The sequence below is a fragment of the Bos grunniens genome, chromosome 9 (assembly GCF_055505025.1).
Source record: "Bos grunniens cultivar Pamir isolate PY7600 chromosome 9, Bosgru_T2T1.0, whole genome shotgun sequence".
Taxonomy (NCBI): Eukaryota; Metazoa; Chordata; class Mammalia; order Artiodactyla; family Bovidae; genus Bos; species Bos grunniens.
The window spans coordinates 96103436-96127968 of NC_141173.1; the positions used below are offsets into that span (position 1 = coordinate 96103436).

The following is a 24533-nucleotide window of genomic DNA, read 5'->3' on the forward strand; positions in this document are numbered from 1 at the left end:
ATACTTTCATATTAGAGCTGGAACTGATTTTCTGTGTATGGTTTAAAGCAAGCCCCACATTTTGGTCTTTTCCTTTCCCAACATGGAACATTTTTAGCACACAATTCTTAACAGTTGGGGGAAAGGAGTAGTTTGTTGGTCCAATCAAACTCTCCTCTGCTCTGAAACCTTCAGTAGCTCCTCGGTGCATTGCTAAAGCACTCTGGCTCTCCATCAGAAATCCCTCCTGTCTTTCCAGTCTTAACTTCTATTATTCCCCTATCTGTACCTTCTGCTCCAGGAAAATTGGAATAATCATTGTCCCAAAACTACCCCCCTGAAACAGGAAAGTATAGCTCATTCAAAGGGAAAGAATAAAACAATAGAAGCTTTCTCTGAAAGAGATCTTATGGTGGATTTACTCAACAAAGATTTTAAAATAACAGTTTTAAGGATGCTCAAAGAACTAAAGAAAGATGTGGAGAAAATTGGGGAAAAAAATGATGTATAAACAAAATAGAAATATCAATAGAGAGATGGAAAACCTAAAAAGAAAACAATTCTGGAGCTGTGAAAGCTACAATAATTGAAGTGAAAATTTCACTAGAGGAATTCAGAGGTAGGTGTGAGCAGGTGAAAGAAAGAATGGGTGAACTTGAAGATAGGATGATGGGATCCTGAGTCTGAGGAACAGAAAGAAAAAAGACTAAAGAAAAGCAAACAGAACCTAAAGGGCCTGGGGACACCATGAAGTGAAGCAGCATGGGTAACATACATTCCAGAAGGGGGAGAGAGAAAGCATGGAGCAGAGAGAAGCCTGAAGAGATGGTGGCTGAAGACTTCCCAAATGGGAGGCAAGGCACAGATGTCAGAGAAGCGCTCTGAACTCCAGGGATGGTGAACTCAGAGACCCACACTGAGACACATTATAAACAGACATTTGAAAGACAGACTCTTGAAAGCTGCAAGAAAGAGGTGGATTGTCAGTACTAGGGAATTCCCAGTTAGAATATCAGCAGATTTCTTATCAGACACTTCAGAGGACAGAAGGCAGTAGGTGCTGAAGAGACAGAGACAGAAGGTGCTAAAAGGAAACGAAACATGCAGCAAAACCGTTCTGCAAAAGTGAGGGAGAAATCACAACGGTCTCAGGTACAGAAAGGCTAGGGGAGCACGTTACCCCCTGCCCTGCTCTGCAAGAAATTCTCAGGATACAGAAAGGCTAGGGGAGCACGTTACCCCCCGCCCTGCTCTGCAAGAAATGCTCAGGATACAGAAAGGCTAGGGGAGCACGTTACCCCCTGCCCTGCTCTGCAAGAAATTCTCAGGATGACCCTGGAAGTGAAATGAAAGGACACTGGACAGTAACTCAGGACAAATGAAACAATAAAGACCTCGATAATGGCAAGTGGACAGGCAGTTACAAAGGGTAGCATAATGGTGAACAGTGGGAGGTAATTCCACTTTTGTTTCCCATATGACTTAGGACAGTACTACTTTTTGAAAGATTATGGGTGTTGTTTTGGCTTGTCACTCCACACTTGGTCTTTGACATAATTTAAGAGACTAGTGCATTTAAAAGAGTTAGTACTTTCTAGTTTGGGACACATGGGCTTCCCAGGCAGCACTAGAGATAAAGAACCTGCCTGCCAATGCAGGAGACGTAAGAAACCCAGGTTGAGGAAATGGCAACCCACTCTGGTATTCTTCTCTGGAGAATCCCATGGACAGAGGAGCCTGGTGGGCTACAGTCCATAGTGTTGTGAAGAGTCAGGACTGAAGAGCCTTGAGCACACACGTGCAGATATAGTTTTGTAACATCAGCAAGGGAAAGAGGTTAGGATAGAGCTGAAAAGGAGCAGAGTCCTTATGTTGCTAAGGTTAACATGGCATGAATTCAATTAGTGCTATAACTTTAAGATGTTAAATGCAATCTCCTTAGTAACTACAAAGAAAATAGCTATAGAAAAACAAAACAAAACAAGCAAGAAAGGAATTTAAATGTTTCACCACAGAAAATCAGCTAAGCACAAATGAATATGGAGGACACAAAAGCTGCAAGGCAAAACAAACAGCAAATGACAGATGTAAGGATTAATGTTTCTTATCAGTTGACACAGGTTTGGTCTCTGGGTTGGGAAGATGCCCTGGAGGAGGAAATGGCAACCTACTCCAGTCTTCTTGCCTGGAGAATCCCATGGACAGAGGAGCCTGGTGGGCTACAGACCAAAGGGTCACAAAGAGTCGGACACGACTGAACACACATGCAAATGCGATTAGTAGTTAATTTAAAGAAAAATGAATTAGATTGTCCAATGAAAAGGCAGAAACTGGCAGAACGGATGAAAACAGAGATTGTAACTGTATACCATCTACAAGAAACTCACTTGAGATCTAAAGACACAAAGGGAAGATATTCCATACAGACGGTAAACGAGAGTGAGCAGTGGTGGCTGTACCATTATCAGACAAACAGGCTTTAAGTCTAAAAAGATTACAAGAGATAAAGGACATTATATATTTATAAAAGGTTCAGTACAACAAGATGAAATGATCCTAAATGTCTGTACATCTAATAACAGACCAGCAAGATATAAGAAGCAAAAATTGACAGAATTGAAGAGAGAAATATTGAGTTCACATTGGGTAGTTCAGTTCAGTTCAGTCGCTCAGTCATGTCCGACTCTTTGTGACCCTGTGAACTGCAGCACGCCAGGCCTCCCTGTCCATCACCAACTCCCGGAGTTCACCCAAACCCATGTCCATTGAGTCGGTGATGCCATCCAACCATCTTATCCTCTGTCGTCCCCTCCTCCTCCTGCCCTCAATCTTTCCCAGCATCAGGGCCTTTTCAAATGAGTCAGTTCTACACATCAGGTGGCCAAAGTATTGGAGTTTCAGCTTCAGCATCCGTTCTTCCAATGAACATTTGTATTGGGTAAGATCTTATAGAAAAACGTATATGAACTTTTTTGGCTAACCAATAGTTCTTCAGTAATAGTTGGACATATCAATACTCCAGTCTCAGTAACAGAACATCCAGACGATGATAAGAAAGGAAATAGAGGACTTAACTAGATAACGTGGGTGTGTCTTTTATTGTAATGATTTATGCTGTACAGATATATTTGGTATCTCTTGTTTTCCAACGTGTGAGGTCTCATAATGATCAATGATCTGAGTCAGCCAACAGTGAGGTATTGGTGATGAGCCTTGAGTCCTGCTCTATAAGAAGCGTGACTGAAATGGAGGCAGAGGCCTGAGGCTGGGGTTCCAGCGGGGACCCTGATCGGGGGAGGGTTCCTGCTCTCTGTGGCTTTGGGACAGCAGAGCTGGTTTCTAACCCTTCAGGACAGGACCTGGGCGCGTGGTGTCCCTGCCATCAGTGCCACTGCCGGAAGAGCCCGGAAGGACAGTCTCAGGACCTGAGCGGAGGGGTCAGCCTGGGATGGGGCTCCAGGGGGTGGGCGGCCTCCAGACCCAAGGAGAGGGGCTCAGGGAGGCCAGTCCTCAGCTGTCAGGACGCAGTGTCCGAGGCCCCGCTGGAAGAGCGCGGCGTGCGGCATACACTTTCCATTTCCACGTTTTTTTCTTGCGGGTTGGGGAGAAGAGGCAGGGGGAGTGAGGACAAGCTGGCACAGGCCTCAGGATCCGGGTGGATGAGAAACCTGCCGCCCACCGAGCCCCCAGGAAGCCCCCGCTTCCCGGGGCATCACCAGTGATGGAGCGTGACGAGTGATCCAGATCCAAGAACGGGGGCATGAGAGAAGCGGGGAGCTTCACACCCCCAGAAACGTTCCAGAGGATTATAGCCAGAGACTGAGTAAACGGGGGGCTGTGCACCCAGCACTGTCATTGGGGTGGCCGCTAAGCCCTTTCTGTCAACCCCAGAGGCAGCGGGAAGCGGCGTTAAGAAACCGCTGACATGCAGTTCTCCTCCTGAACCCTTTGCCCGCCCCGCATGCTGGGCTCTCACCCCTTGCTGTCTGCATTTGGCCACCAGGTATGTCAAGACCTATCTGCTGCCTGACAGATCGTCCCAGGGAAAACGCAAGACCGGTGTCCAGAAGAACACGGTGGAGCCGACCTTTCAGGAGACCTTGAAGGTACTTGCTGGGCAAATGCTCCTGGGCAGAGTGTCCCCATCCCAGGCTGGGCTTCTGGGGCCATAGTCCAGCCAGTGGTTCCTCCAAACTCTTGAGTCAGTTAAATGTAAGTGCAGACACTGAAACATTCCGGCAGGGCTCTGTCAATCAGTGGCAAGTGGTAGAAAATAAATTTCAGCCTTTGTACAGAAAAAGTGCTGAGTCTGATGGACCAGTGCATGGCTTTGGATTAATGATTTGCGAGACAATGGTGAAAAGGAAATAGGCTGCCTCGCCGTTTCTAAAGGAGAAGGAAATGGTACCCCACCCCAGTACCTTTGCCTGGAAATCCCATGGACGGAGGAGCCTGATAGGCTACAGTCCTTGGGGCCGCAAAGAGTCAGACACGACTGAGCTACTTCACTTCAGTTTCTAAAACTGGCCTGTTCTGTTGAATTTTTATGATTTTCAGAGAGGTATCATCAAACCAGGGGCCCTGTAAATGAAACTGCTGAGGTGATAGCTTTGGGAAAGTACTTCTTTGTTCATAGTATCTGGCAGACGCAGGTCTCTTCTTCTTTTATGAAGCTCTAATACTTTGGCCACTTGATGCGAAGAGCTGATTCATTGGAAAAGACCCTGACGCTGGGAAAGATTGAGGGCAGGAGGAGAAGGGGATGACAGAGGATGAGATGGTTGGATGGCATCACTGAGTCAATGGACCTCAGTTTGACCAAACTCCAGGAGATAGTGAAGGACAGGGAAGCCTGGCGTGCTGCAGTCCATGGGGTTGCAAGGAGTTGGAACAACAACAACTAAAAAACAAAATTTCTGGAAGAATTGTTCAGGTTTTCATTTTCTTTGGCGCTAAGAATTGTGACTGGCTTAGGGCAGAGACCAGGGAGGGACTGCCTCCTACTGGGATACAGGGAGGAGAATTGCAGGTGATGTCTAGCGAGCGTAGGTAGCAGACAGGTGTGGGAGGTCTTGAGCTGGAAGGACAGTCCAGATGCACAGAGATGTGCCCACTGAAGGCTAGTCAGCCCAGGGATTCCATGCGTCAAGCCCGAGAAAAGAGAGGACTCTGTCTGCCTTCTGTGGCGAGTAGGGGCATTTGGGAACTCCCAGCCAGGGGCCATCTGGGGAGCTGGCGCAAGAGTCCTACTCGGGACATGAAAACAGCCATTGTTTTCTGTGTCCCTGCTGTGACCAAGTGCTTTATGTACCCTCTGAACCGTGTGTTGGCATCCTCACTTAGCAATGGGGAAGCTGAAGCTTTGAGAGTCCTTAAAAGTACATCCATGACCCAGGATGGACAATCAGTCCTTCACAAAATCTACGTTCCTAAGGACTCCCCCAGGAATTGCTTTTAAAAGCAGATTGTAGAAGGAAATGGCAACCCACTGCAGTATTCTTGCCTGGAGAATCCCATGAACAGAGGAGTCTGGCAGGCTACAGTCCATGGGGTCGCAAGAGTCAGACACACGACTTAGCAACTTTCTTTTCATTTGTGATTCAGTAAGTGTGGGTAGGGCCTGAGGTGCTACTGGTCTGGGACACTCCTCCAGTAGCAAATCACTGACCCTGGTCTTCATGTGGCTTTGCTCACGTAACAGAATTTTGAAAAGCTCTGTGCTACCTCACACATTGTGAGCTTCCATATAAAATTACTCGTCACAGGTTTAAGGTGTTTTGTACTGAACAGAGGCTGACAAATATCTCATATTTTATGAAATGAGACAAAGATGAGCATTGACTATAGTTTAGATAACTATTATATACTTTGATTTTTAAAGTTTTCACTACCTTAGTTAAAGGGCACCCAGAATCTCAACTCAGTGTACAATGAATGTTTTATCCAGTCTATTGTGAGTATCTTGGTTATCCTATAAAGCTTCCCAGATACATTGAGAAGAACCGATCTTTATTCTAAATGTAGAACATCCCAACATGGACCCAGCTTTAGGCTTTCGTAGAAATCATACGTAAGATGGAAAAGATGGGCCAATGAAGAAGCCAAGCAATCATGAACAGTGTATCGGAAACCAGGATTTCAGACCCCTTATTCAGCTCCCTGGAGGCCACATCCCTGGGGCAAGGGGCAGGAGTATGATACCGAGCTTCACCAGTTTTGAGGAACGTGTATGTCAAAGTTGATCTGAAAGCCGACCCTTGGTTTTCTAGGCACAGCACGCCTTGGGGAGACTTCCTGTGCTCCACGGGGTGCGGGTGCTCCCCTGGAAGACCACTCAGTGGGGGGCTGGGGAAGGGTGAACAGTGACACTCGATCTGAGCGACAGTGGCTGTGACCTTAACCCTTGTTCTCTGGGGTCAGTGACACTGGTACCCCGTGGAGACTAGCAAGCCAGGGTCTGCCGGCCCAGCCTCCTGGGCCTTGCCGGCAATGGAAAGTAGGTCTTACTTTGCACTGTGGCCTCAGTCAGCCAAAGGGAGTTGTCCTGTTTTGTCAGGAAGGGGCCACCAGTCCGCCCAACGTGCAGAGCTGCCCCGAGGCGGGCAGACCCGGGGGACTGAAAGCTTTGCTCCCCGAAGCACCTGGCTCTGAGAGGGCGCAAATGCTGCATGGTGGACTGATGGTCTGGACTGCACTCGCGGGGCTTGTAGCCATGAAGAAAATAACCAGATTAATTAAGAGTTTAAAGATAGAATATGGAACAAGGGGCAGTGTTGGAGACAGACGAAAAATCATCCGGGAGCTGTGAGCCCAAGCTCACTGTCTCTGCCTGCCTCCACAGTACCAGGTGGAGCTGGCCCAGCTGGCCAGCCAACAGCTGCAAGTGTCCGTGTGGCACCTGGGCGTGCTCACCCGGAGGGTGTTTCTTGGAGAAGTGATCGTCCCTCTGGCCACGTGGGATTTCGAAGACAGAGAATCACAGTCCTTCCGCTGGTATCCGCTCCGGGCCAAGGTGAGCTTGAAGGCCTCCCTGGTGGCTCAGGTGGTAAAGAATCTGCCTGCGATACAGGAGATGCAGGTTTGATCCCTGGGTCGGGAACATCCCCTGGCATGGCAACCCACTACAGTTCTTGCCTGGAGAATCCCATGGACAGAGGAGCCTGGAGGGCTACAGTCCATGGGGTTCAGACACAACTGAGCAATTAAGCACAGCCCCCACCCCCAGCACGAGAACCAAACTGACTTGTCAAAGGGATCCCAGAAGAGAATCCCAGAAGATCCCTGGGAGCCAGGGCCCCTGCCTGCCTGTTACCCTGCAGTGGGAGCTTCAGCCTGGCTCCTTGGTTGAGGGGTGGGCTGGAGTCTCACCTGCTCAGCTGTGTTCAGGGTCCCAAATAGCCCCACCCTCACTGGGGTCCAGACACCAGCTGAGATCAGGCTGGGGGTTCAGGTCCTGGTGACGGCCTGGTAGGTCCACACGCTTCCCAGATTTCAGGGTCACCTGGTGTCAGCTGAGGAGGCTTGACCTTCTCGAGCTAAAGTACCCCCCAGACCTGCGGGGCTGTCACGTGCCGTCCCTCCACCCCCAAGCAAACGGTAAGCGGTGAGGATGGCCGGACCCCGTGTCCTCAGGAAGGCCGGCAGGGGCCCCAGGTCAGCTTGGCCGGGAGGGTGGGCCAGGCTGGTGGCCGCGCAGGTGAGAGGCCAGGGAGAAAGGGCTGCGTTTCTTGGGGCGGCTGCTTTGCCCGTTTCTGTGCCAAGATTGCCGACAGGGAGAGAGCATGGACGAGAAAGAGAGGGGACGTGGGCTCTGCCGTCTCCTAAGAGGTGGCAGCAGGGTGTGGGGCCACGTGAGAGTCTGGCAGGGCCTTTACAAGGGCTGGGTGGGGCCCAGGCGCCCTTGTCCCTGTTTTCCCCTCCAGAGGCCCCGGGGGCTGTTTTTCAGGATGCTTCTGCTTAGAAATGGGCTTCCCCTATGGCTCGGATGGAAAACAAAACAAAAAAAAACCTGCCTGCAATGCAGGAGACCCAGGTTCAATCTCTGGGTCAGGAAGATTCCCCCAGAGAAGGAAATGGCAGCGCACTCCAGTATTCTTGCCTGGAGAATTCCAGGGACAAAGGAACCTGGAGGGCTACAGTTCATAGGGTCACAGAGAGTCGGACAGGATCGAGTGACTAACGCTGCAACTCTGCTTAGAAGCAGCTCTGGTTTCTGGCCTCTGTGGTGTTAAGCCCAGGCCTGGCAGGGTCCCACCCTCCCTCCCATCTCTTTTCTCTTGTGGGGTCTGCACAGCTTGTCCCCAGTCCCCTCCAGTGCCCTGTGCTTGCTCTTCTCAGAACCTCAGTTTATCCTCAGGCCTCCTCTTGGAATCTCTAAGGTCAGCCCAAGACGGCGCTTAAATCCCCGCTCCCCCATGAAGGCTCTCCTGATTTTCCCTGCCAGATGTGGTCTACGTGCCGCGCCCCCCCACACCAGCTCCCTGTTAAGGGGCCCCATCCTGTCTTCTTCCCCCAGATTCTTATTCAGGTTGAGGCAGGCCACCGCCAAGGCTGGTCATCTCTTTGATAAGCAGGCAAGGAGCCGAGATCCCCAGACTGAACGGCGTCCCTCCTAATCCCAGCTGATAGACAGTGACTCTCCACGCTGGATTGGGGCGGGGGTCTGTTTACAGGCCCACCCTTTCAGCCCTGCCAGGAGGGAATCATGGGGTTGTCACAGATTTCTGGAAGCTGAGGGCGGAGGCTGCTCCCTGCTGGGGGGCCGGAATGAATCTAGATGCTTCCGTTCCCCTCCCCAAACCTCTCCACTCACTCACTCGCCAGGTAGGAGGCTGGCGTACCTCTTGCCCCTGTTCCTGGGCTTTCCCAGGCCTGCAGAGGCTTTGCCAGGATGGGGTAGGCAGGGGGAGGTTGGAAGGGGACACTTATGGTCAGTGCTGAGACAATGAGAGGAGTCCAGAAAGTTCTGGGGGCTGGGGAGTCCTGCCTCTGAGCTCTGTCTCATATCCTGCAGGCAGAGAAATCCGAAGACAGCCTTCCCACCAATAACGGAGAACTCGCAGTCCGGGCCAAGCTGGTCCTCCCTGCAGGGCCCAGAGAGCTCCAGGAGGCTCCAGAAGGTGGGTGGCCTCCTGCCTGCAAGCATCTGTCCTTCCCTGTCACTGTCCCCGAGCCTGGGGCAGCAGACGGCCTGAGAGGCTGCAGCCTTTCCTTTCTGCTGCCCACTGAGCCCGTGTTCCAGGAACGCCCATCAAACCTGCGAAACCCAGACTGCTTCTCTGGACCCCTCAACTTAGGAGGGAAATCAGTGATCAAAATTAGGCGTGTGATGCCCACTCGATGGGCTCTTACAACACCTGCCTGGGGGCTTCCTCCCAGGCGGCCGGCTCGCATGCTGTCTTACCGGAGAAACAGTCTGGCTGTGGCCCTCTGTGTGGACTGACACCCGCATTATGGTCCGGTTCGCCTCCAGCTCCAGGCTGAAGTGCCTGCCAGGCTCCCAGTGACCGGTTCCCTGCTCCCACGCCACGTGGGCAGCGGCTGCTCGGAAGGGAGGAGGGGTCAAGGTCCTCAGCTTCACCAGGTGGAACTGACTCAGATAACGGGGGCACAGGAAAGCGTGAGGTGCAGAGTGAAGACAGGGAGAGGAAGCAGTTCCACATTATTCGCAACGTTGTTTTCAGCCGCTGTCGTGCGACCCGGTGGACTGGATCACACCAGGCTTCCCTGTTAGTGCTCTCTTTGATAGAAGAGGGACTTCCACTGCCCACGCTTGCAGGGCCCCCAGCAGACCAGTAGCTTACACCCTGTGGTCATCGCAGCCCCCGGACAGAGGTCTCTTCCCCAGCCCACTGGCTACAATTGGCTAAAGCTCCTGCATCCTCCTCTCCTTGGCTCTTCATGCCTCTTGGCAGCTGCTGGGTGCCTGGGTTTTGAGTCCTTCCCTGATGAGGCAGTGGGCAGCATGTGAGCAGGGCCAGGGGAGCCCCGCGTGCTGGACATGTGCTCTCTCGCTCTGGTGGGTATTAACACATCCTCTGGTTAAGCTATCAGTTGGAGGGGATGGCCTTGCATGCTGTAGAAATCAGGTTGGTGGTAAATGCCAGCTTTCCTTCCAGGGACGGGAGATGAGCCATCACAGAATGGTCAGCTCTGCTTGGTAGTGCTGGGAGCCAAGAATCTACCTGTGCGGTCAGATGGCACCTTAAACTCATTTGTTAAGGGGTAAGTATTCCATTGTAGTCAATCATTATTTATTGATGACCATTACAGGCAGGGCTTCCCTAGTGGCTCAGATGGTAAAGAATCTGCCTGTGATGCAGGAGACCCGGGTGCAATCCCTGGGTCGGGAAGATCCCCTGGAGAAGGGAACGGCTACCCACTCCAGTATTCTTGCCTGGAGAATCCCGTGGACAGAGGAGCCCGGTGGGCCATAGTCCACGGGGTTGCAAAGAGTCGGACACGACTGAGCGACTAACACTTCTGCTTTCATTACACCTAAGGCATCATCCCTGTAAGGGAACACCAAGTGTAAGCCACTTTAAACTTGTCTTATTTTAGCTTCCCTATGAAAACCCAACATAACGTGTGTTAAAGACTAGTTTCCGAGAATTCGTGGGACTCAGGCGTGCTGAAGCTAGATTTGGAATACATTTTAAACTAAACCCTAATCTTATCAGTCCGTACTGTGACACCAGTGATGGCACTGGTGACTGAGGGGAACATGGAGAAAGCAATATGATTAGTAAACGTTAATTTAGCTCGACACTGACATCTCCTCTCGGATTAACAGTAAGATGGATGACTCTGTCTCATTCTCATTCACTACGGGTTTAACGGTGTCTCCAACAGTAAAGCAAACAGTTAATAATTATATAGAACTGCCAAATCCCCAGTCAGTGACATAATGGAAAAATGACAGTTTACCTTGTCTAGATAGAACTGGGTTCGTGTCCTAAGCCTGCCACTTATCTGTACGGCCTTGAGCAAGCGACTGACTTAGCCCTCCTGGATTTCTTTTGTCTGAGAACAAGGTTAAAAGAGATAATGTGTGTACAGAGTGCTGCTCCCTGGGTAGCAGGTCTGACGAGCCTGGTGGTGGTCACACCAAGGAGGCAGATTAAGACTAGGGCCATGTGGCCTAGAATCCCAAAGCACTGTTAATCCTCGGAGCAGAATTCGACCCTGAAAGTTGGAACATCCTAGTGAGAGATCACAGAGCCAGGTCTCGAAATTCCCATGCTCGCTCCTTGCTTACAATTTCTGTTCTGCGGTGGGCTTATGAGCACTTTCCGAACACGTGGTCTCTCCAAGGAGCAAGTAGCAACAGGGAGCGGGGGCACATGGCAGGCTGAGCTTACGGGTTTTGAATCTGTTTCCCTGTGCAGCTGTCTCACTCTGCCAGACCAGCAGAGGTTGAGACTCAAGTCCCCCGTCCTGAAGAAGCAAGCCTGTCCCCAGTGGAAGCATTCCTTCATTTTCAAAGGCGTCACCCCTTCGCAGCTGAGGCAGTCCAGCCTAGAACTGACCGTTTGGGACCAGGCCACCTTCGGGGTGAACGACCGCTTCCTGGGAGGTGCCAGGCTTGGTTTGAGTAAGTGACCGCCCTAACATTCATACCATTAAAAACAGTGTTTCCATGGTGGCAGGTGACTTAACTGGCTCTGAAACTGCCTGGTGGTTTGGTCACTAAGTCGTGTCCGACTCTTGTGACCCCATGAGACTGTAGCCCACTAGGCTCCTCTGTCCGTTGGCTTCTCCAGGCAAGAGTACTGGAGCGGGTTGCCATTTCCTTACCCACCATAAATGGTAGTTTAGTTTTTACAACTGAGCGATAATACAGCAAAGTATTTCAACGATTTAAATCGGATTTAGATCTGCTAAAGAAACAAAAATTACAGGTCTCAAAATGGGCTGGGTACAGCCTTTGCTTTTGTTTCTGGCGTCAATCATGAAAGGATTATTTTCTTAAAGGAGAATATCTTCTTAACCCAAACAAACAGCTATTCAGAAATGATCTCATTAACGGAGGGACTAGAGGGCGATGCTTTTCAGTCTTGCTCAGAGTGCTGGCTTTTCCTGGGGCAGCGAGGCTCCCAAAATGCTGCAACTACCAGGATATCCAGACACGCTCCCAGGGCCTCTGAGACCACTGGGGAGAAACCAGTCTCATGGTTCGATTAGCCTTAGAAGGAACCCTGTCCACGGCACCCTCTTCTCACGGAAGGCAACTCCTCTCTGCAAGCTAGCCTAGCCCTTCACCTGTCTGCAGCCACAGTGATATATTAAGCCCTTCGACCCCCTTCTGGAAGAAACAACCCAAAGCTGTCCTCTCCTTACTTCCAAACTGCAGGGAAGAAGCCCCAGGCTTTTGTAGGCCTGTCGGCCCCTGGGGAGGACACCTGAGCATGTCCACACCTGCTGTTAGGGGTAGGTCCTCTCCCTTACTCACCGGCGGGGCACATTTTCATCTGAAGTTGCAGAGAAAAAGTACTTTCCACTTTGCTGAGAAGGGCCGGTGGGCATCCCCCGGCTGCCATCACCAACCTGTAGCCCCATCACTAACCTGTCCCTTTGCTCACACAGAGGAGGACCTTCCGGGCGGCGCGCACACAAGCTCACAGGCAAAGCTCCAGTGGCAGAAAGTCCTTTCCAGCCCCAACCTATGGACAGACATGACCCTCATCCTGCACTGACTGCTGCTCAAGCGCTGCGGGGCTGGGTGTGGACACGCGCTGGGCGGGGGTCCCTCGGGAGTGTGAAGCTGCCTGTCTGTAGCCAGCCCACCACTGAGATGGTCTTCCAGACCCTTCTGTGTGTATTTAAGTTAAACAGGTCAATCATTGATGTATATACATTACTGAGTCTCAGGTTGGTTGTCTGTGCTTTGAGAGATGTACAAAATGACCAGATTTCAATAAATGTTCACCAGGTACCCTGGTCCCCCTGCGCTTAGCAGTGAAATTATGTCTTTCAAAGAGGAAAGAACATGGTGAGTACCTAATTCCTCCCCCCTTGGCTGTGGAAAACTGTTTCTGGAGGTGGTCAGCTGACCCCATGGGAGTCATTTCGGCCAGTAAGGGTCACCCGAGGGGTGGCGGCCTCTCAGCGCAGTTGCCAGGCTGTGCAGATGGTGGGTCGGAGAAAGGACAGAACAGAGTGTGGATGGGAAGGCTGGGAATGAGCAGACAGCTACCGGCTCTTCATGGACGTGCTTGGGAGCAGGAGGAGGTCAGGGGAAGGTTCTGCTTGTGGAAGGACTGAGATCCTGACCAGGTCAGAAGGGCCCTCACGGCTGGCGTGTGAATGATCAGAACAGCCTGTGTGTGTGTTGCAAATAAGCAGCTCTGACAGAAAATTCAAATGCGCGCATAGTCAGTTACACACACGAAGAACACTAAAAACAAAACCAACAACAACAAGTCATTTCCGAGATGAAGACGGCAGCCGACCGGCCTCCTCACTGCTCTCAGGTCATTTCAGGTTCAGGGCCGTGGTTTTTAATATGTAATTCTTTTATTATTCTGTAAAAGGTAACAAAATATACAGAATGAAACTTTCCCTTTTTTAAACTAATGTTACAAACCCATGTTATCGCTTACATATAAATACTATACTCTATAGCTGATTATTTAGGTGTGTGAGTCCAACAATGTAGCCCTCTACCTGTTAAGCAAAAAAAAAAAAAAAAAAATTATCCAGAGTACAGTATCCAGCGTTGTTTATCCTGAGGGATCCAATGATCACAGGATTTTGTCAAATGAACTGAAGGCCTCAGAGGAAGGAAATGGTGTGTGTGCGTAGGGAGTGCGTCAAACTTTTCACCCTTCAAAAAACAAATATACAGAGGTGGATCCTTCATAGAAATCAAGAAAATCAATTTCGGCTAGTTTCAGATAGAAAAAAAGTATGGCACAGAATATAAGCCACGATGTGGTTTTAATTATACTGAATCTCGTATCACACATGCCAGCATGGAGGAGTTAGTTATTTCAGACTTTATAGGCATCTTTCCTTAATTGATTTCATCCTGCTCCAAGCAAAAAAAAAAAAACAGGAAGTGATTCAATAAAAATAAAAATAAGAATCAGGCCTGTTTGGCACTATGATACCATTGGGAAAAATAAACCAGGGAAACTGCCGCCGGTCCCGGCCCCAGAACATTCCCACTGAAGCAACTGCTCTTTTGGTGAAGGACCCGGAGCAGGGAGAGGGTGGCGGCCCGAGGGCTGGGGGCGGCGCGGGGCGGCGCGGACTAGCCCCCGCGCGGAGCCAAGGCCCGACCCTTCACATGGCCTCGAACTCGTCGATGCGCTGCTTGGTGTTGCCTTGCCGGATCTGCCGCAGCGTCTTGTACTTGTCCCGGCCTTGCCTCATGTTCTCATTGTGGATGATGTCGTTGTGGGTCCGCTTGTTCTCGTCTCTGGCCTGGGACAGCTCACTGGTCAGAGTCTGCAACGGGAAGTGGCCCGTGGTCAGCCAGGTGACCCGCCTGGGCGCCCCGCCCCGCGGCGCCCCGCCCCCCCGCCATCCCCGGGCCCTCACCATCAGCTGCCGCTGCACGCGCTCGTTCTTCTCGGCCTCGGTGATGCGCTTCTCCTCGTTGCGGTCGTCCAGGATGCCCTCGCTGGACAGCTCGGCGCTCAGCTCCGTGCCCTCCTCCTGCGGGCCCTCATGCACGTGGTAGTTCACCGGCTCGTACACCGGTGGCGGCGGCGGCGCGGTCATCACCAGGTGCAGCTCCTCCCGGGTCTTCACCAGGTCATCCTGGGCTTCCTTGGCCTTGGGAAGCAGGTTGAGAGGCAGGTGAGAACTTTCACAGAGAACCTCGGGCTTGAATCCTTAAGAACCACCTTTTAACTGAAGACCCACTGTCCGTGCCTGCACCCTCCCTTCCCCCGCTGCCTGGATGCGGCGGGCTGCAGCAGCGCCGAGCGGAGGGCTAGGCTCTGGCTGACCTGGTGGCCGGCCCACCGTTTGTGCAGCCGCCCCCGGGTCTGGAGACCGGGGTCAACTGCACCGAGAGAAGGGAGACACTTTTCTAAGTACTTTAACTTCTTTACAATCCCTGTATATGCTTATTGTATATACTTTTGAAAAAAAAAATGATGAAGCCCTCCAGCCACTGAAGGGTTTTTGATGTAGGATTTTACTTTCCTCCGGTGGCCGGGTGGGCGTTGCTTATCAAGCTCTTCCCTGCCTGTCAGCACGTGGCTCACACCCATTCTCACCCCATAGTCCTTCCAGCAGCCTGGGGGGTGGGCACTGCACCACCATCCTGACCCTGGAGATGTGCTTAGTTTGTACCTGTTTTGTAACCCACTTCTCTCACTTAATACTTGAGCACTTCAAAAACCCAAGGACCAGAATCTTCTGCACACAACTCTGGTTGGGGGCAGAGGAGGGGGCCACCGCAGGTGAGGAAGGGCTGGCGAGGGGGGGAGGAGCCCCACAGACTGACAGAGGTCTACCCTCCAAACTTGATGGCAGCCCCCCCAGGAACAGTGCAGTCTAGGGGAGGCAGGAGGGAAGTTGTTCTATTACAGCCACAACCAACTAAACCTCGTGTGTGTGCGTGTGTGTGTGTGTGTACCTCGTGTGTGTAGCGGGGTGGGGGCGGGGGGGTGCGCAGCACAAGCCAGGTGTTGCAACGGGGAACCGAGCCTCAGAGGTGAGGCCGCCCACCCATCGCACAAGAAGGAGTAGCCAGAGCCGGACTCGCGGGGGCTGGAGACCCCCAGGGTGCAGGTCTTCTCCCGAACCGCAGGGATGCATGTTCCAAGCAGCAGAAGGGGACTCTGGCCGTCCTGTGGGCATCTACGTAATCTGACTTAAAGCTAGCTGCCGATGGGGCATCCTGAGCCCGGAGGGTGCGCTCCCCTGCTGACCCCCGCCCCGTGCCCCGCGCTCACCCGGAGCTGCCACTCTTCCACTTCATTCTCCTTGCGCCGCCGTGCCTCCTCCAGGAGGGCGATCTTGGCAGTGTACTCGGCGAGCTCTGTGGCCTGGGGAAGCAATGGAAGCCCAGCTTAGTTCCGGGACGGTTTCAGCGGGCCACTTGTGAAGGAAGGGTCACATATTTTGGTAGATGGTGCCCCACCCCTGGCCGGTGGGGTCCATCGCCCACTGAGGCTGCGCGTCCCTGGGGCTGCCGCGTCCACTCTCCTCCACCCGAGGCCAACCACCACGGGGCTCCCTCCCCACCGGCCACTTTACACCCTCAGATCACTTTACAGCCCCGCCACCTAATGTACAAATGATCATCAGGCAGGTGTCACTCTGCCAGTCCCCAGGGGCAGCCTCCCTGTAATACAGCATGAGACCAGTGGCTCCTACCAGCTGCTCCTGGCTTTTGATCTGGTCGGCTGCCTGCCTCTCCAGCTCCTCCTTGGCACGCAGCGCGGCCAGGCGGTCAGCCTCCAGGCGCCCCGCCTCCTCCTGGGCCCGCTTCCTCTCCTCCTCCAGCTTCAGCGCTCTCTGGATCTGGTCGGAGAGCTCTAGAGAGAACGCAGAACCAGAGCCGCTTGAGGTGCGCTTGGGGACCCTCAAGTCCTGCCCCGATTTCCCCCCAGGGGACTGGATGGGACCCGGACAGGAATCACCCCTATGCTGCGGAGTAGGGGACCAGGTTTGGGGCTGCTCCTCCCAAAGACACTGTGGAGAGCACTGGGCAGCTGGTTCCTCAGGGCTCAGAGGACCACATCCCCAGGGTGAGGACACCCCCCCCACCCTCCAGGCTGGGTGAACCCTCGCCCGGCTGCTCTCAAACTCAAGAGATCGGGACTGCTCGCCTGGCTCTCAGCTTAGAACGTGAGCAGTGCAGCACGGCTTGGGTGAGCTCGGCAGAGCGCTCTGCCTTTGCGAACCTCTGCATCCTCATCAGGAACAGGGGGATAATTCAAACCTCACCCCAAGGGACCCCAGGGAAATTTAAAAGGATTACATCCAGAAGCATTTGGGACAGAACCCACAGAACTAGCTTCTAATCCAAATAACCACTTTATCATGTCTCTTCTGCAAGTCTCTACTTTGGGTGTGAGCTTAACGGAGAGGGGTCCCTCTGGGTTGCCTGTGTGACCACTATCCGACCCTCCCATCACAACTGGACCAGAGCCCCTCCTCCCAAGAGGCCCCACCCACCTTTCTCAGCCTTCCTGGTTTTTTCCTCGTAGTCCTGAAGCCTGAGCATCAGCTCCTCCTTCTCACGCATCATCTGCTCTTTTTCTCTCTCCACGGTTTCTCTCCTCTTCTTCTCGGTTTCCAACTGCTGCCTGTTTCCAGGAGGGAAGGTAAGCATGGTGTCCACACAGCAGCCTGCTCATCCAAGCCCCAGGCCCGTCCACCCAGCAGAGGACACTGGTGACACCACTGACCCCAGGTGCCCTGATGGCTCCCCGCCTCAGGGGGCCCGCACACTGGGAACCGCCAGCCCCGCCCCCTCACCATTCTGCCCCGCCCCTTTCCCCGTCACCCTGCCCCCTCACCTCTCCAGCTGCTTCTGGTGCTTCTCCTCCCGGGCCTGGGCCTTCATCTGCTGCACCTCAATGGTGTCGGGCTTCCGGCGGCGCATGTACAGCTCATGGTTCCCCATGCAGAGCTGCAGGATCCGCTTGTTGATCCGCAGGCGGGGGGCGTAGAACACGAAGTCCTGCAGGACAGAGCAGGGCGAACTCTGACTCGGGGACGCCGGGCCTCTGGCTGGCTTCTCCCAAACCTGATCCCACCCAGTTCTAGATTCCTTGTGTAAAAGGCGAGAGAGAGGGAAAGCTGCTGACCCCAGCGACGGGGTGGGGCGGTGGGGGCGGGTGTCCTCTGTGAGGGGGGCGAGCATCCTCCAGGACAAGCAGAGGGACTGTGTGTGGTCAGTGCACATCCATGTGTGCACACGCCGGAACCCCCGGCTGGACCAGCGGCGGACATCCTCCTCTGACCTCTCCAGCCCCCAGTAGCCCCATCCCTGATTCTTACCTGGACAGCGTAACTTCTATTTGAGTTTCCATCTCCTCCACCTCAACCTTTCACTTCCCACCACTGCCAACGAACCGGGGCACCGCCGGAACTTCAGTGCCAGCCGGGCAGCTCCAGGACCCCATACGAATGTCCTGGCACACATGAAGGCCTTCCGGCTGACTCCCCTTCCCCTCAGCTGCGCTCTCACCAGGAGCAGGCCTACATGGTACCCCCTCCTCAGCCTGTCGTGTCCAATCCCACACACCAGCGGCCACAGCACCCCCAGCTTGCTTCTCCTCCTCCATGGCTGTCACTTCGGTGCCCACTGTAGCCGAGGGGAGACATCGGCCACAGGGGATGCCAGCGCCTCACCCTGCCAGCCTGTCCTCTATATTCCATCCCGGGACAGCCTCTTGGAGCGCTGGGCCATGTTTGCTCACCTCTCCCTTGCTCTGTGTGGACACCTACTTGCCGGGCAACAGTTCACGCGGCCCTGCCATGTCTGACCCCATGACCCTGGGCAAGTCCCTCTGCCACTTGGAGAGCCTCAGGGTCTTCAGCTGTACAATCAGCGGCTTTGTTGTCAGGACTGAGTCACAAAATATTCCTGGGGACTGAGAAAGGCGCCTGGCACAGGAAAGCTGGCTGATAAAGAAACGCCTGGCTCAGACTTTGGGCTGCCTTACGACACAGCTACTGGAAAGCCTTCTTGAAAACAACAGAAATCACAGCACCCAAGGGCTTTCTGACTCTGGGACCGCATGGGTCTGGGACACAGAGTCTTCTTTCTTGGCTCCTGGTCACCCGTGTGGCTAACACAGGTGACAGAGGAACAGTGTGGTTTAGAAACTCTGCCTAAAAGTTAAAGTTATCTGCTTCCTCTTCCTACTTTCCTTGCTCCTGGGAATCACAGCGCCCTCCACATCCAGATGCCAAGACTGGAACAGGGGAGGGTGGTCTGAAACAAGGGACCAGCACTGCATATCCCCCGGACTCCTGAAGCCTACAGGAACCTGCCAGGTGAGCTGGCCGACACGCCCAGGAAGGACCTACTTAGGCCTCGGTCTCTCCACCTGTCCACAAACGCTGGGGAGGGAATGACGGCAAGCCCCGGAGCCCACGGACTTCCTGGGTGGGGCTCTCCTTGGGGTTTACAGGCTTGTTATTAAGTCATCGGGTTTCCCAAGGAGCAGGGAGAAACAGGTATTTTTATTACCCACCTTTCTCCTGTTACACAGGGGAAAGCCACCTCTCGACGGCACAGCCGTGCTACCCAGGTGGGCCCTGGCTGTGGTTCCCAAGTATTTGCAAAGAAACTAATGAAAAATGTCACTTGAAGAAAAAAAAAAAAAATCAACGGTCAGAAGTGCAGGTGACACTCCCCAGAGCACACAGCTGCCTGGACACAGGGCCTGTGAGTGCCGGGGATGGCAAAGAGCACCCATCGGTGCACGGGAGACGAGGAAACTCCTTGCGCTGCCTTTGAAGGTGGCCAGTTTCTGACTTCAAGTTAAAAACTAAAGGCTAATTTTCAGAGATTTCTAAATCCACATCTCCAGCCCAGGCCTCCTGATGCGACTTGGGGCAGGCTAACTCTGGCAAGAGAACAAGATCCTCAAAACAGAAACCAGGAAAGCTTGAAGAAAGTGAATCCAAGGCCCCAAAGAAACAGGGGAGCCTCCGGGCTGCCCCCTGCTTCGATCGGCTGGGCAGGGCTTGCCGTCGAGGGCAGGTCTCCACCCTTCTGCTGTTTCCATGGGGCACGAACAAGAGGCCCTTTTCCAAGGGGAGCCAGCTGTCTCGGCCCAAAACAGGGCCACCCTTGCGTCAGGGCTGACTGTTCACGACCAGAAGGTCCCAGCACAGGAGTCAACACGTGGCCCCAGACTGCTGCATCTGAGCGGCCGGCCGGGAGGAGGAGCCACCTGGCCTGGGCACGGGGCTGGGGCTCACCTGGGGGCTCCCTGGGCGCTGCCCTCCACATGTGCTCAGGGGTCCCTCCCCGTGTAGTAAGGCGACCTTTGGGGTTCCTTTTCTCCCTTCTAAGTTAAAGTGTAAACTTGGAAATTCTCTACTACCTCAGGCACAAAGCCTGAGACTGGGCAAAGCAGCCCTGGGAGGTCTGGGGGCCTCAGGGACTCACTTGTTCCTCCAAACCAGCCCTTTACTCCACCACACCACAAGGTGCCTGGGCGGAGACCACCTCCTCCAGAAGCCCCCCACCCCGGAACCCAGCCATCTGAAGCCATTGCCCACCCCCCACCTCTCGTCTCCATCCGGATTTGTGCAACTGTGCTGTTAACTGCAACGGCACTGCCAGAGGGCACTGCCCTCATTTCCCTGTTTCATCTCTCCACTGGCGTCTATACTTCACAGGGCGGGACCCACCCTGCTCTGCTGTGCCCACCATCCTAGAGTCACACCTGACAGGCAGCACGCGACCTGCAAAGGCTTCTCCCTTTTTTCCCCTTTAAGTGATGGCTTCACATAAAACCAGATTATAGTAAAAGTACACTCGACTAACTCAACCCAGTGCGTTACAACTGCCTCTGCTTGGGAGTTTATGATTATACCCTTCCAGCTTTGCAAAAGCTAAATTAAACTCAATTTGAAAACACATACAACTTAATTCAATAGTCGACCTAGAATTCCTGCTTCTGTCCGTAAACATCTTAAAAAAATGCTCTGAACAATCAGTAACATCTCAAGTGCAGCCTGTACGGGTCGCAGGCTCTCCTCGCCGCCCCACGTCACCGCCCACATCACGCGGGTACACTATGGCCCTCGGTTCGTGGTGCCGCATATTAATGTGACCCGTTACCATGGCGCCCGAGAGTCTGTATTAAATGCTTGTTTCATTTATAACAACTGTTCAGCTACCCATGGAGCAGGAGTCAAGAGTTTGCAAATAGCAGGAGTGCTGCAACTGTCCCTCAATAAGGACAATACTTGACCCATGGTGTTCAGACCTCTGTTTTCCCCTTAGGAAAACCCCCATGGGAGGAACAGCTGGACAGCAATGCCACACGCTGTCCCCTGAGCGTTAGCCATCAGCAAGCGCGGCCAAGTCCAGGAGGGCTCCCAGAGGTGTGTCTCCCAGCCTAACGCTGTTAACTGTGGAACAAAAATTACCCAAGAGACGAAGTCCTTTTCCGAACCATAATTTTGGTAAAATTCACAACAGGCTCTGAGAAGGGTAAGAGAATTCCTTCAAGCAGCAGTTTTTTTTAAGAACAGATTTCCGAGTAGAGAACAAACTCCTCCCCTCTGCCCATCGGCCCCTGCAAAGGTAGTTCTGAAATCACTGGCTCCTTGTCACACACAGAAATCTGTTATCTTGGAGACGCGTTTGGCTGCCAGAATGAAAAACAGTAACGGTAACTGCCGTGGACTTACAGGAGCCTTCTTGTCGATGGGCTTGATGACAAACTTCTTGTCATTGAAAGAGATGTTCCTGATCTCGCTCCATGGGAAGCCAATCTTTGGGGTCAACCTAAGGTCCAAAAAAAAAAGGTGGGAGAAGTTACATGTGTACTTGGATTGGCTAAAGAAAGGTTTGCAAACCCATTTTTTTTTTTTAGTTCAATTACAAAAAGCATAAAGCGAGTCCAAGAATCACAACATGTAATATCCATCATAGCCAAGACAGCTGCCATCTGTGCTGGGCAAGCTGACAGGTGGGGGTCAGTGAGCATACAGCTCTGCGAGGCCTGGATAATATTCCATTTAACACATTTTCCTCAGTGACTGTGGCCTCAGTGACAAGTCTCCCAGCTTGTAATCTTGAGGTCAACTTGGATGCCTAACCTGGCACATCCTTTCATCCTTTGAAACCTCTCTTAACAACCATCCTTTGCAATTCATTCCCACATCACCACCCTGACACCTCTCACGTGCCGGCAGCCTAATCAAGTCCCTTGCGGCAGGAAGCTTACTTCCCGTCTGCCTGATTAATGTCCCATTTGGTCACTCCATTCCCCTCCTCAAAAATGCCAATACGGCCCTTACCCCACCCAGTTTCTACAGATGAAACCCACAGTCCTTAACTTAGTATCCGAGAGCCTTCTAACCGAGCCCCAGCGGCCGGGTTCAGCCCATCCTATCAACACAGGGTTCACTGCCTGCCACCCCCTGCCTGGAAGGGTCTCCCACCGCCCCCCCTCCCCCCTACCAACCATTCCCAGACATGCAGCTCAGGCCAGCTCACTCTCGGTCTTTCGACAGCCCTTCCCCTCTCCAGGTGCCGTCCCTTCTACTACACAAACTATTCTTGTGTTACTCACATTACTGCATTATTACTGAGCTCTCTGAACACCAGGCAGGCACACGTTCTGATGGCTAAGAGCATGTCCTGTGTTTCCCATACACGTTCCACCCAGAGCAGCTGCTCACTAACGGAGAAGGAAAGGGCTTGGCACAGTTCAAGTCCAGCGCTTCCTTGCCGATTGTGTCTGGGTGGCCACTTCATTGCTGAAAGTGGGGGTGTTCAAGTCCCCCCCACCCCGTCACTGTGCAGTTGTCTGTTTCTCCCTTCAGAAAATGTTTGTCTTTAGCTGCTCTGATGCTGGGTGCTCGTGTATGTACAATTGTTACATCTTGCTGAGCTGAAGGCTTGGTGTGGATTCGGCTCCTCTAGCTTTCATTTGCATGATGCAGGTCCTCCTGGCTGGCCAGACACCTTCCTGGACGTGTTCCAGGCCAGCGCTCGGATCACACACCCTAACGAGAGCCCCACTGCGGTCCTACTCCATCACGACTCGTCCACCATTGGCCGAAACTCTGGGGTTTTAATTAGCATTCCTGGGAAGGGTCACTGTATGAGTTTAAGACCACATTGCTCTGCAAACTTCATAATTTCCACCCTATTCTTTCTTTTTTCCCCTTGGGAGACAGAGCCCCACCCTCCTCACGACCGGGGTGACTAGGATGGGAGGGCACCATCCCACCTCCCCAGAGGGGAAACAAAGCCCCTCCTCTCCTGGGAGGCACCAGAAGCCCTTTTCTGGCTTTTGCCTGGAGGAGTCCTCCACCCTATTCTTGCAACACATTTACCATGGATACCTTTCCAGAAGTAAGGACAGATCCTCAAGGCATCTTTCAAAGATGCTGCTGTCAAAAACACTCCGTGCCTGTGTACCGTAAACCTCCAATTTAGCAAAGAAAAAGTGCAGAGAGGGCTTCCACTGCCTACCAGCATGTTTAACCAAAAACAGATGGGCAACGTAGTCCCGCTATGACGACGCAAGCCGGGTCAAAGCAGTGGGGGTGGCCTCTGAAGGCCGGGAGAGGGCACCTAAGCCTCTTCTGGGACCCAGGAGTCAGGGCACTGGCCAGGCTGTGGTCTAGGGGCCAAGCCCTCCTGGTACGCATCCTTTTGTAAGCGCTCTCCTATAAGACCACCAGTGCCCCAAATACATCTGGTTAACATGCTTCACGGCACTCAAAAAAGCACACAGGGAGTTTGTTCAGTTAATCATCATATATGAAATATATAATGTTGTTGTTTAGTAGTTAAGTCATGAATGACTCTTTTGCCAAACCCAAGGACTGTAGCCCGCCTGGCTCTCAGTCCATGGGCTTTCCCAGGCAAGAATACTGGAGTGGGTTGCCATTTCCTCCTCCAGGGGAATCTTTCCAACCCAGGTATCAAACCCAAGTTTCCTGCCTTGGCAGGTGGATTCTTGACTGCTGAGCCACTGGGGAAGCCCTATCACTTAAAGTCATTTTGTTTACAGGCCTCTGAATACTGGAAAGGAACTCGGCACGTCATCTGTCCCTGCCATGGATGTCAGCCTCCGTCCTTCCACTGAAAGGCCGTGGAGGAGAGACACCAGGCAGGCATCAGCTGCTTCAGAACACTTTGCTCCAGAACACATGGCCAGCGTGCTGGGAAGGGCGAGGTGCTGGAACCAGCCTCAGCCGTACAGTCAGCACTGTGGACCAGGCTTCCAACGCCCTGGACTTTCAGGAGCCAGTGATTTGGTCTCTGGCTCCTAGTTTTATCTGGGTCTCTCCAAACAGTTTCTAACACAGAAAACTCGGACCTTCAGGCTAGACAGGCATGTTTCTCTCAAGAGCTGAGCAACCCGTCTCCACAGCCTCCAGCTTCTGCTTTCTGCTGTACCTGCCAAGTTTATCCCTGTACGACTGAAAACCTCATGTAACAATTTAGAGTCTCCATAAACGTGACTCTAGAACAAAGATGAGGACCTAACGTGAAAATTCTGACTCACTTTTGAGTTAAAGAGCCTCCTTTAATTCTTGACCATAATTGTAAGCCGACAAAGGTTTTTCTTTTTTTTTCTTTGAGTTTACTTACAGGACACAAACAGAAAAAGACCCAAAGAGAAGATTTCTAAACGATAAGTCTGTTTTGTGCATATGCTCAGTTATGTCCAACTCTTTGTGCCCCCATAGACTGTAGCTCCTCTGTCCATGGGATTATCCTGGAAAGAATATGGCAGTGGGTTGCCATGTCCTACTCCAAAGGATCTTCCCATCCCAGGGATCGAACCCGCATCTGTTATGTCTCCTGCATTGGCAGGCAGACTCTTTACCACTCACTGTGCCCCCCGGAAACCCAAGTCTATCCTTACTTAGGCATA

At 52.7% G+C, this 24533-nt stretch overlaps 2 protein-coding genes and 1 long non-coding RNA gene across 7 annotated transcripts in view; 1 reads left to right on the plus strand and 2 right to left on the minus strand.

Annotated features, from left to right (window-relative positions):
• The window catches only part of SYTL3 (synaptotagmin like 3), a 95992-nt gene extending 83065 nt beyond the window's left edge, over positions 1 to 12927 (plus strand). For all 3 annotated transcript variants that reach the window (XM_086318579.1, XM_086318580.1, XM_086318581.1), the window contains 6 exons: positions 3983 to 4085; positions 6821 to 6991; positions 8993 to 9098; positions 10098 to 10203; positions 11367 to 11572; positions 12565 to 12927. In XM_086318579.1, the coding sequence (XP_086174705.1) occupies positions 3983 to 4085; positions 6821 to 6991; positions 8993 to 9098; positions 10098 to 10203; positions 11367 to 11572; positions 12565 to 12674 (802 nt within the window). In that variant the 3' untranslated portion in view covers positions 12675 to 12927. The remainder of the gene's footprint in view (positions 1 to 3982; positions 4086 to 6820; positions 6992 to 8992; positions 9099 to 10097; positions 10204 to 11366; positions 11573 to 12564) is intronic.
• LOC147366414 (uncharacterized) lies at positions 5972 to 9465 on the minus strand. 2 transcript variants are annotated; one of them, XR_015133374.1, is made up of 2 exons: positions 9383 to 9465; positions 5972 to 7037 (listed from the first exon to the last, which is right to left on the minus strand). It is a non-coding gene; the product is annotated as an uncharacterized LOC147366414 (long non-coding RNA). The 2 variants fall into 2 exon arrangements; XR_015133373.1 differs by having other exon boundaries at positions 5972 to 7084.
• A 548-nt stretch (positions 12928 to 13475) lies between the features above and the next one.
• Positions 13476 to 24533, minus strand: part of EZR (ezrin) — a 45902-nt gene continuing 34844 nt past the window's right edge. For both annotated transcript variants that reach the window (XM_086318582.1, XM_086318584.1), the window contains exons 8-14: positions 21325 to 21421; positions 17463 to 17626; positions 17119 to 17249; positions 16315 to 16475; positions 15891 to 15983; positions 14524 to 14760; positions 13476 to 14430 (exon numbers count right to left, since the gene is read on the minus strand). In XM_086318582.1, the coding sequence (XP_086174708.1) occupies positions 14266 to 14430; positions 14524 to 14760; positions 15891 to 15983; positions 16315 to 16475; positions 17119 to 17249; positions 17463 to 17626; positions 21325 to 21421 (1048 nt within the window). In that variant the 3' untranslated portion in view covers positions 13476 to 14265. The remainder of the gene's footprint in view (positions 14431 to 14523; positions 14761 to 15890; positions 15984 to 16314; positions 16476 to 17118; positions 17250 to 17462; positions 17627 to 21324; positions 21422 to 24533) is intronic.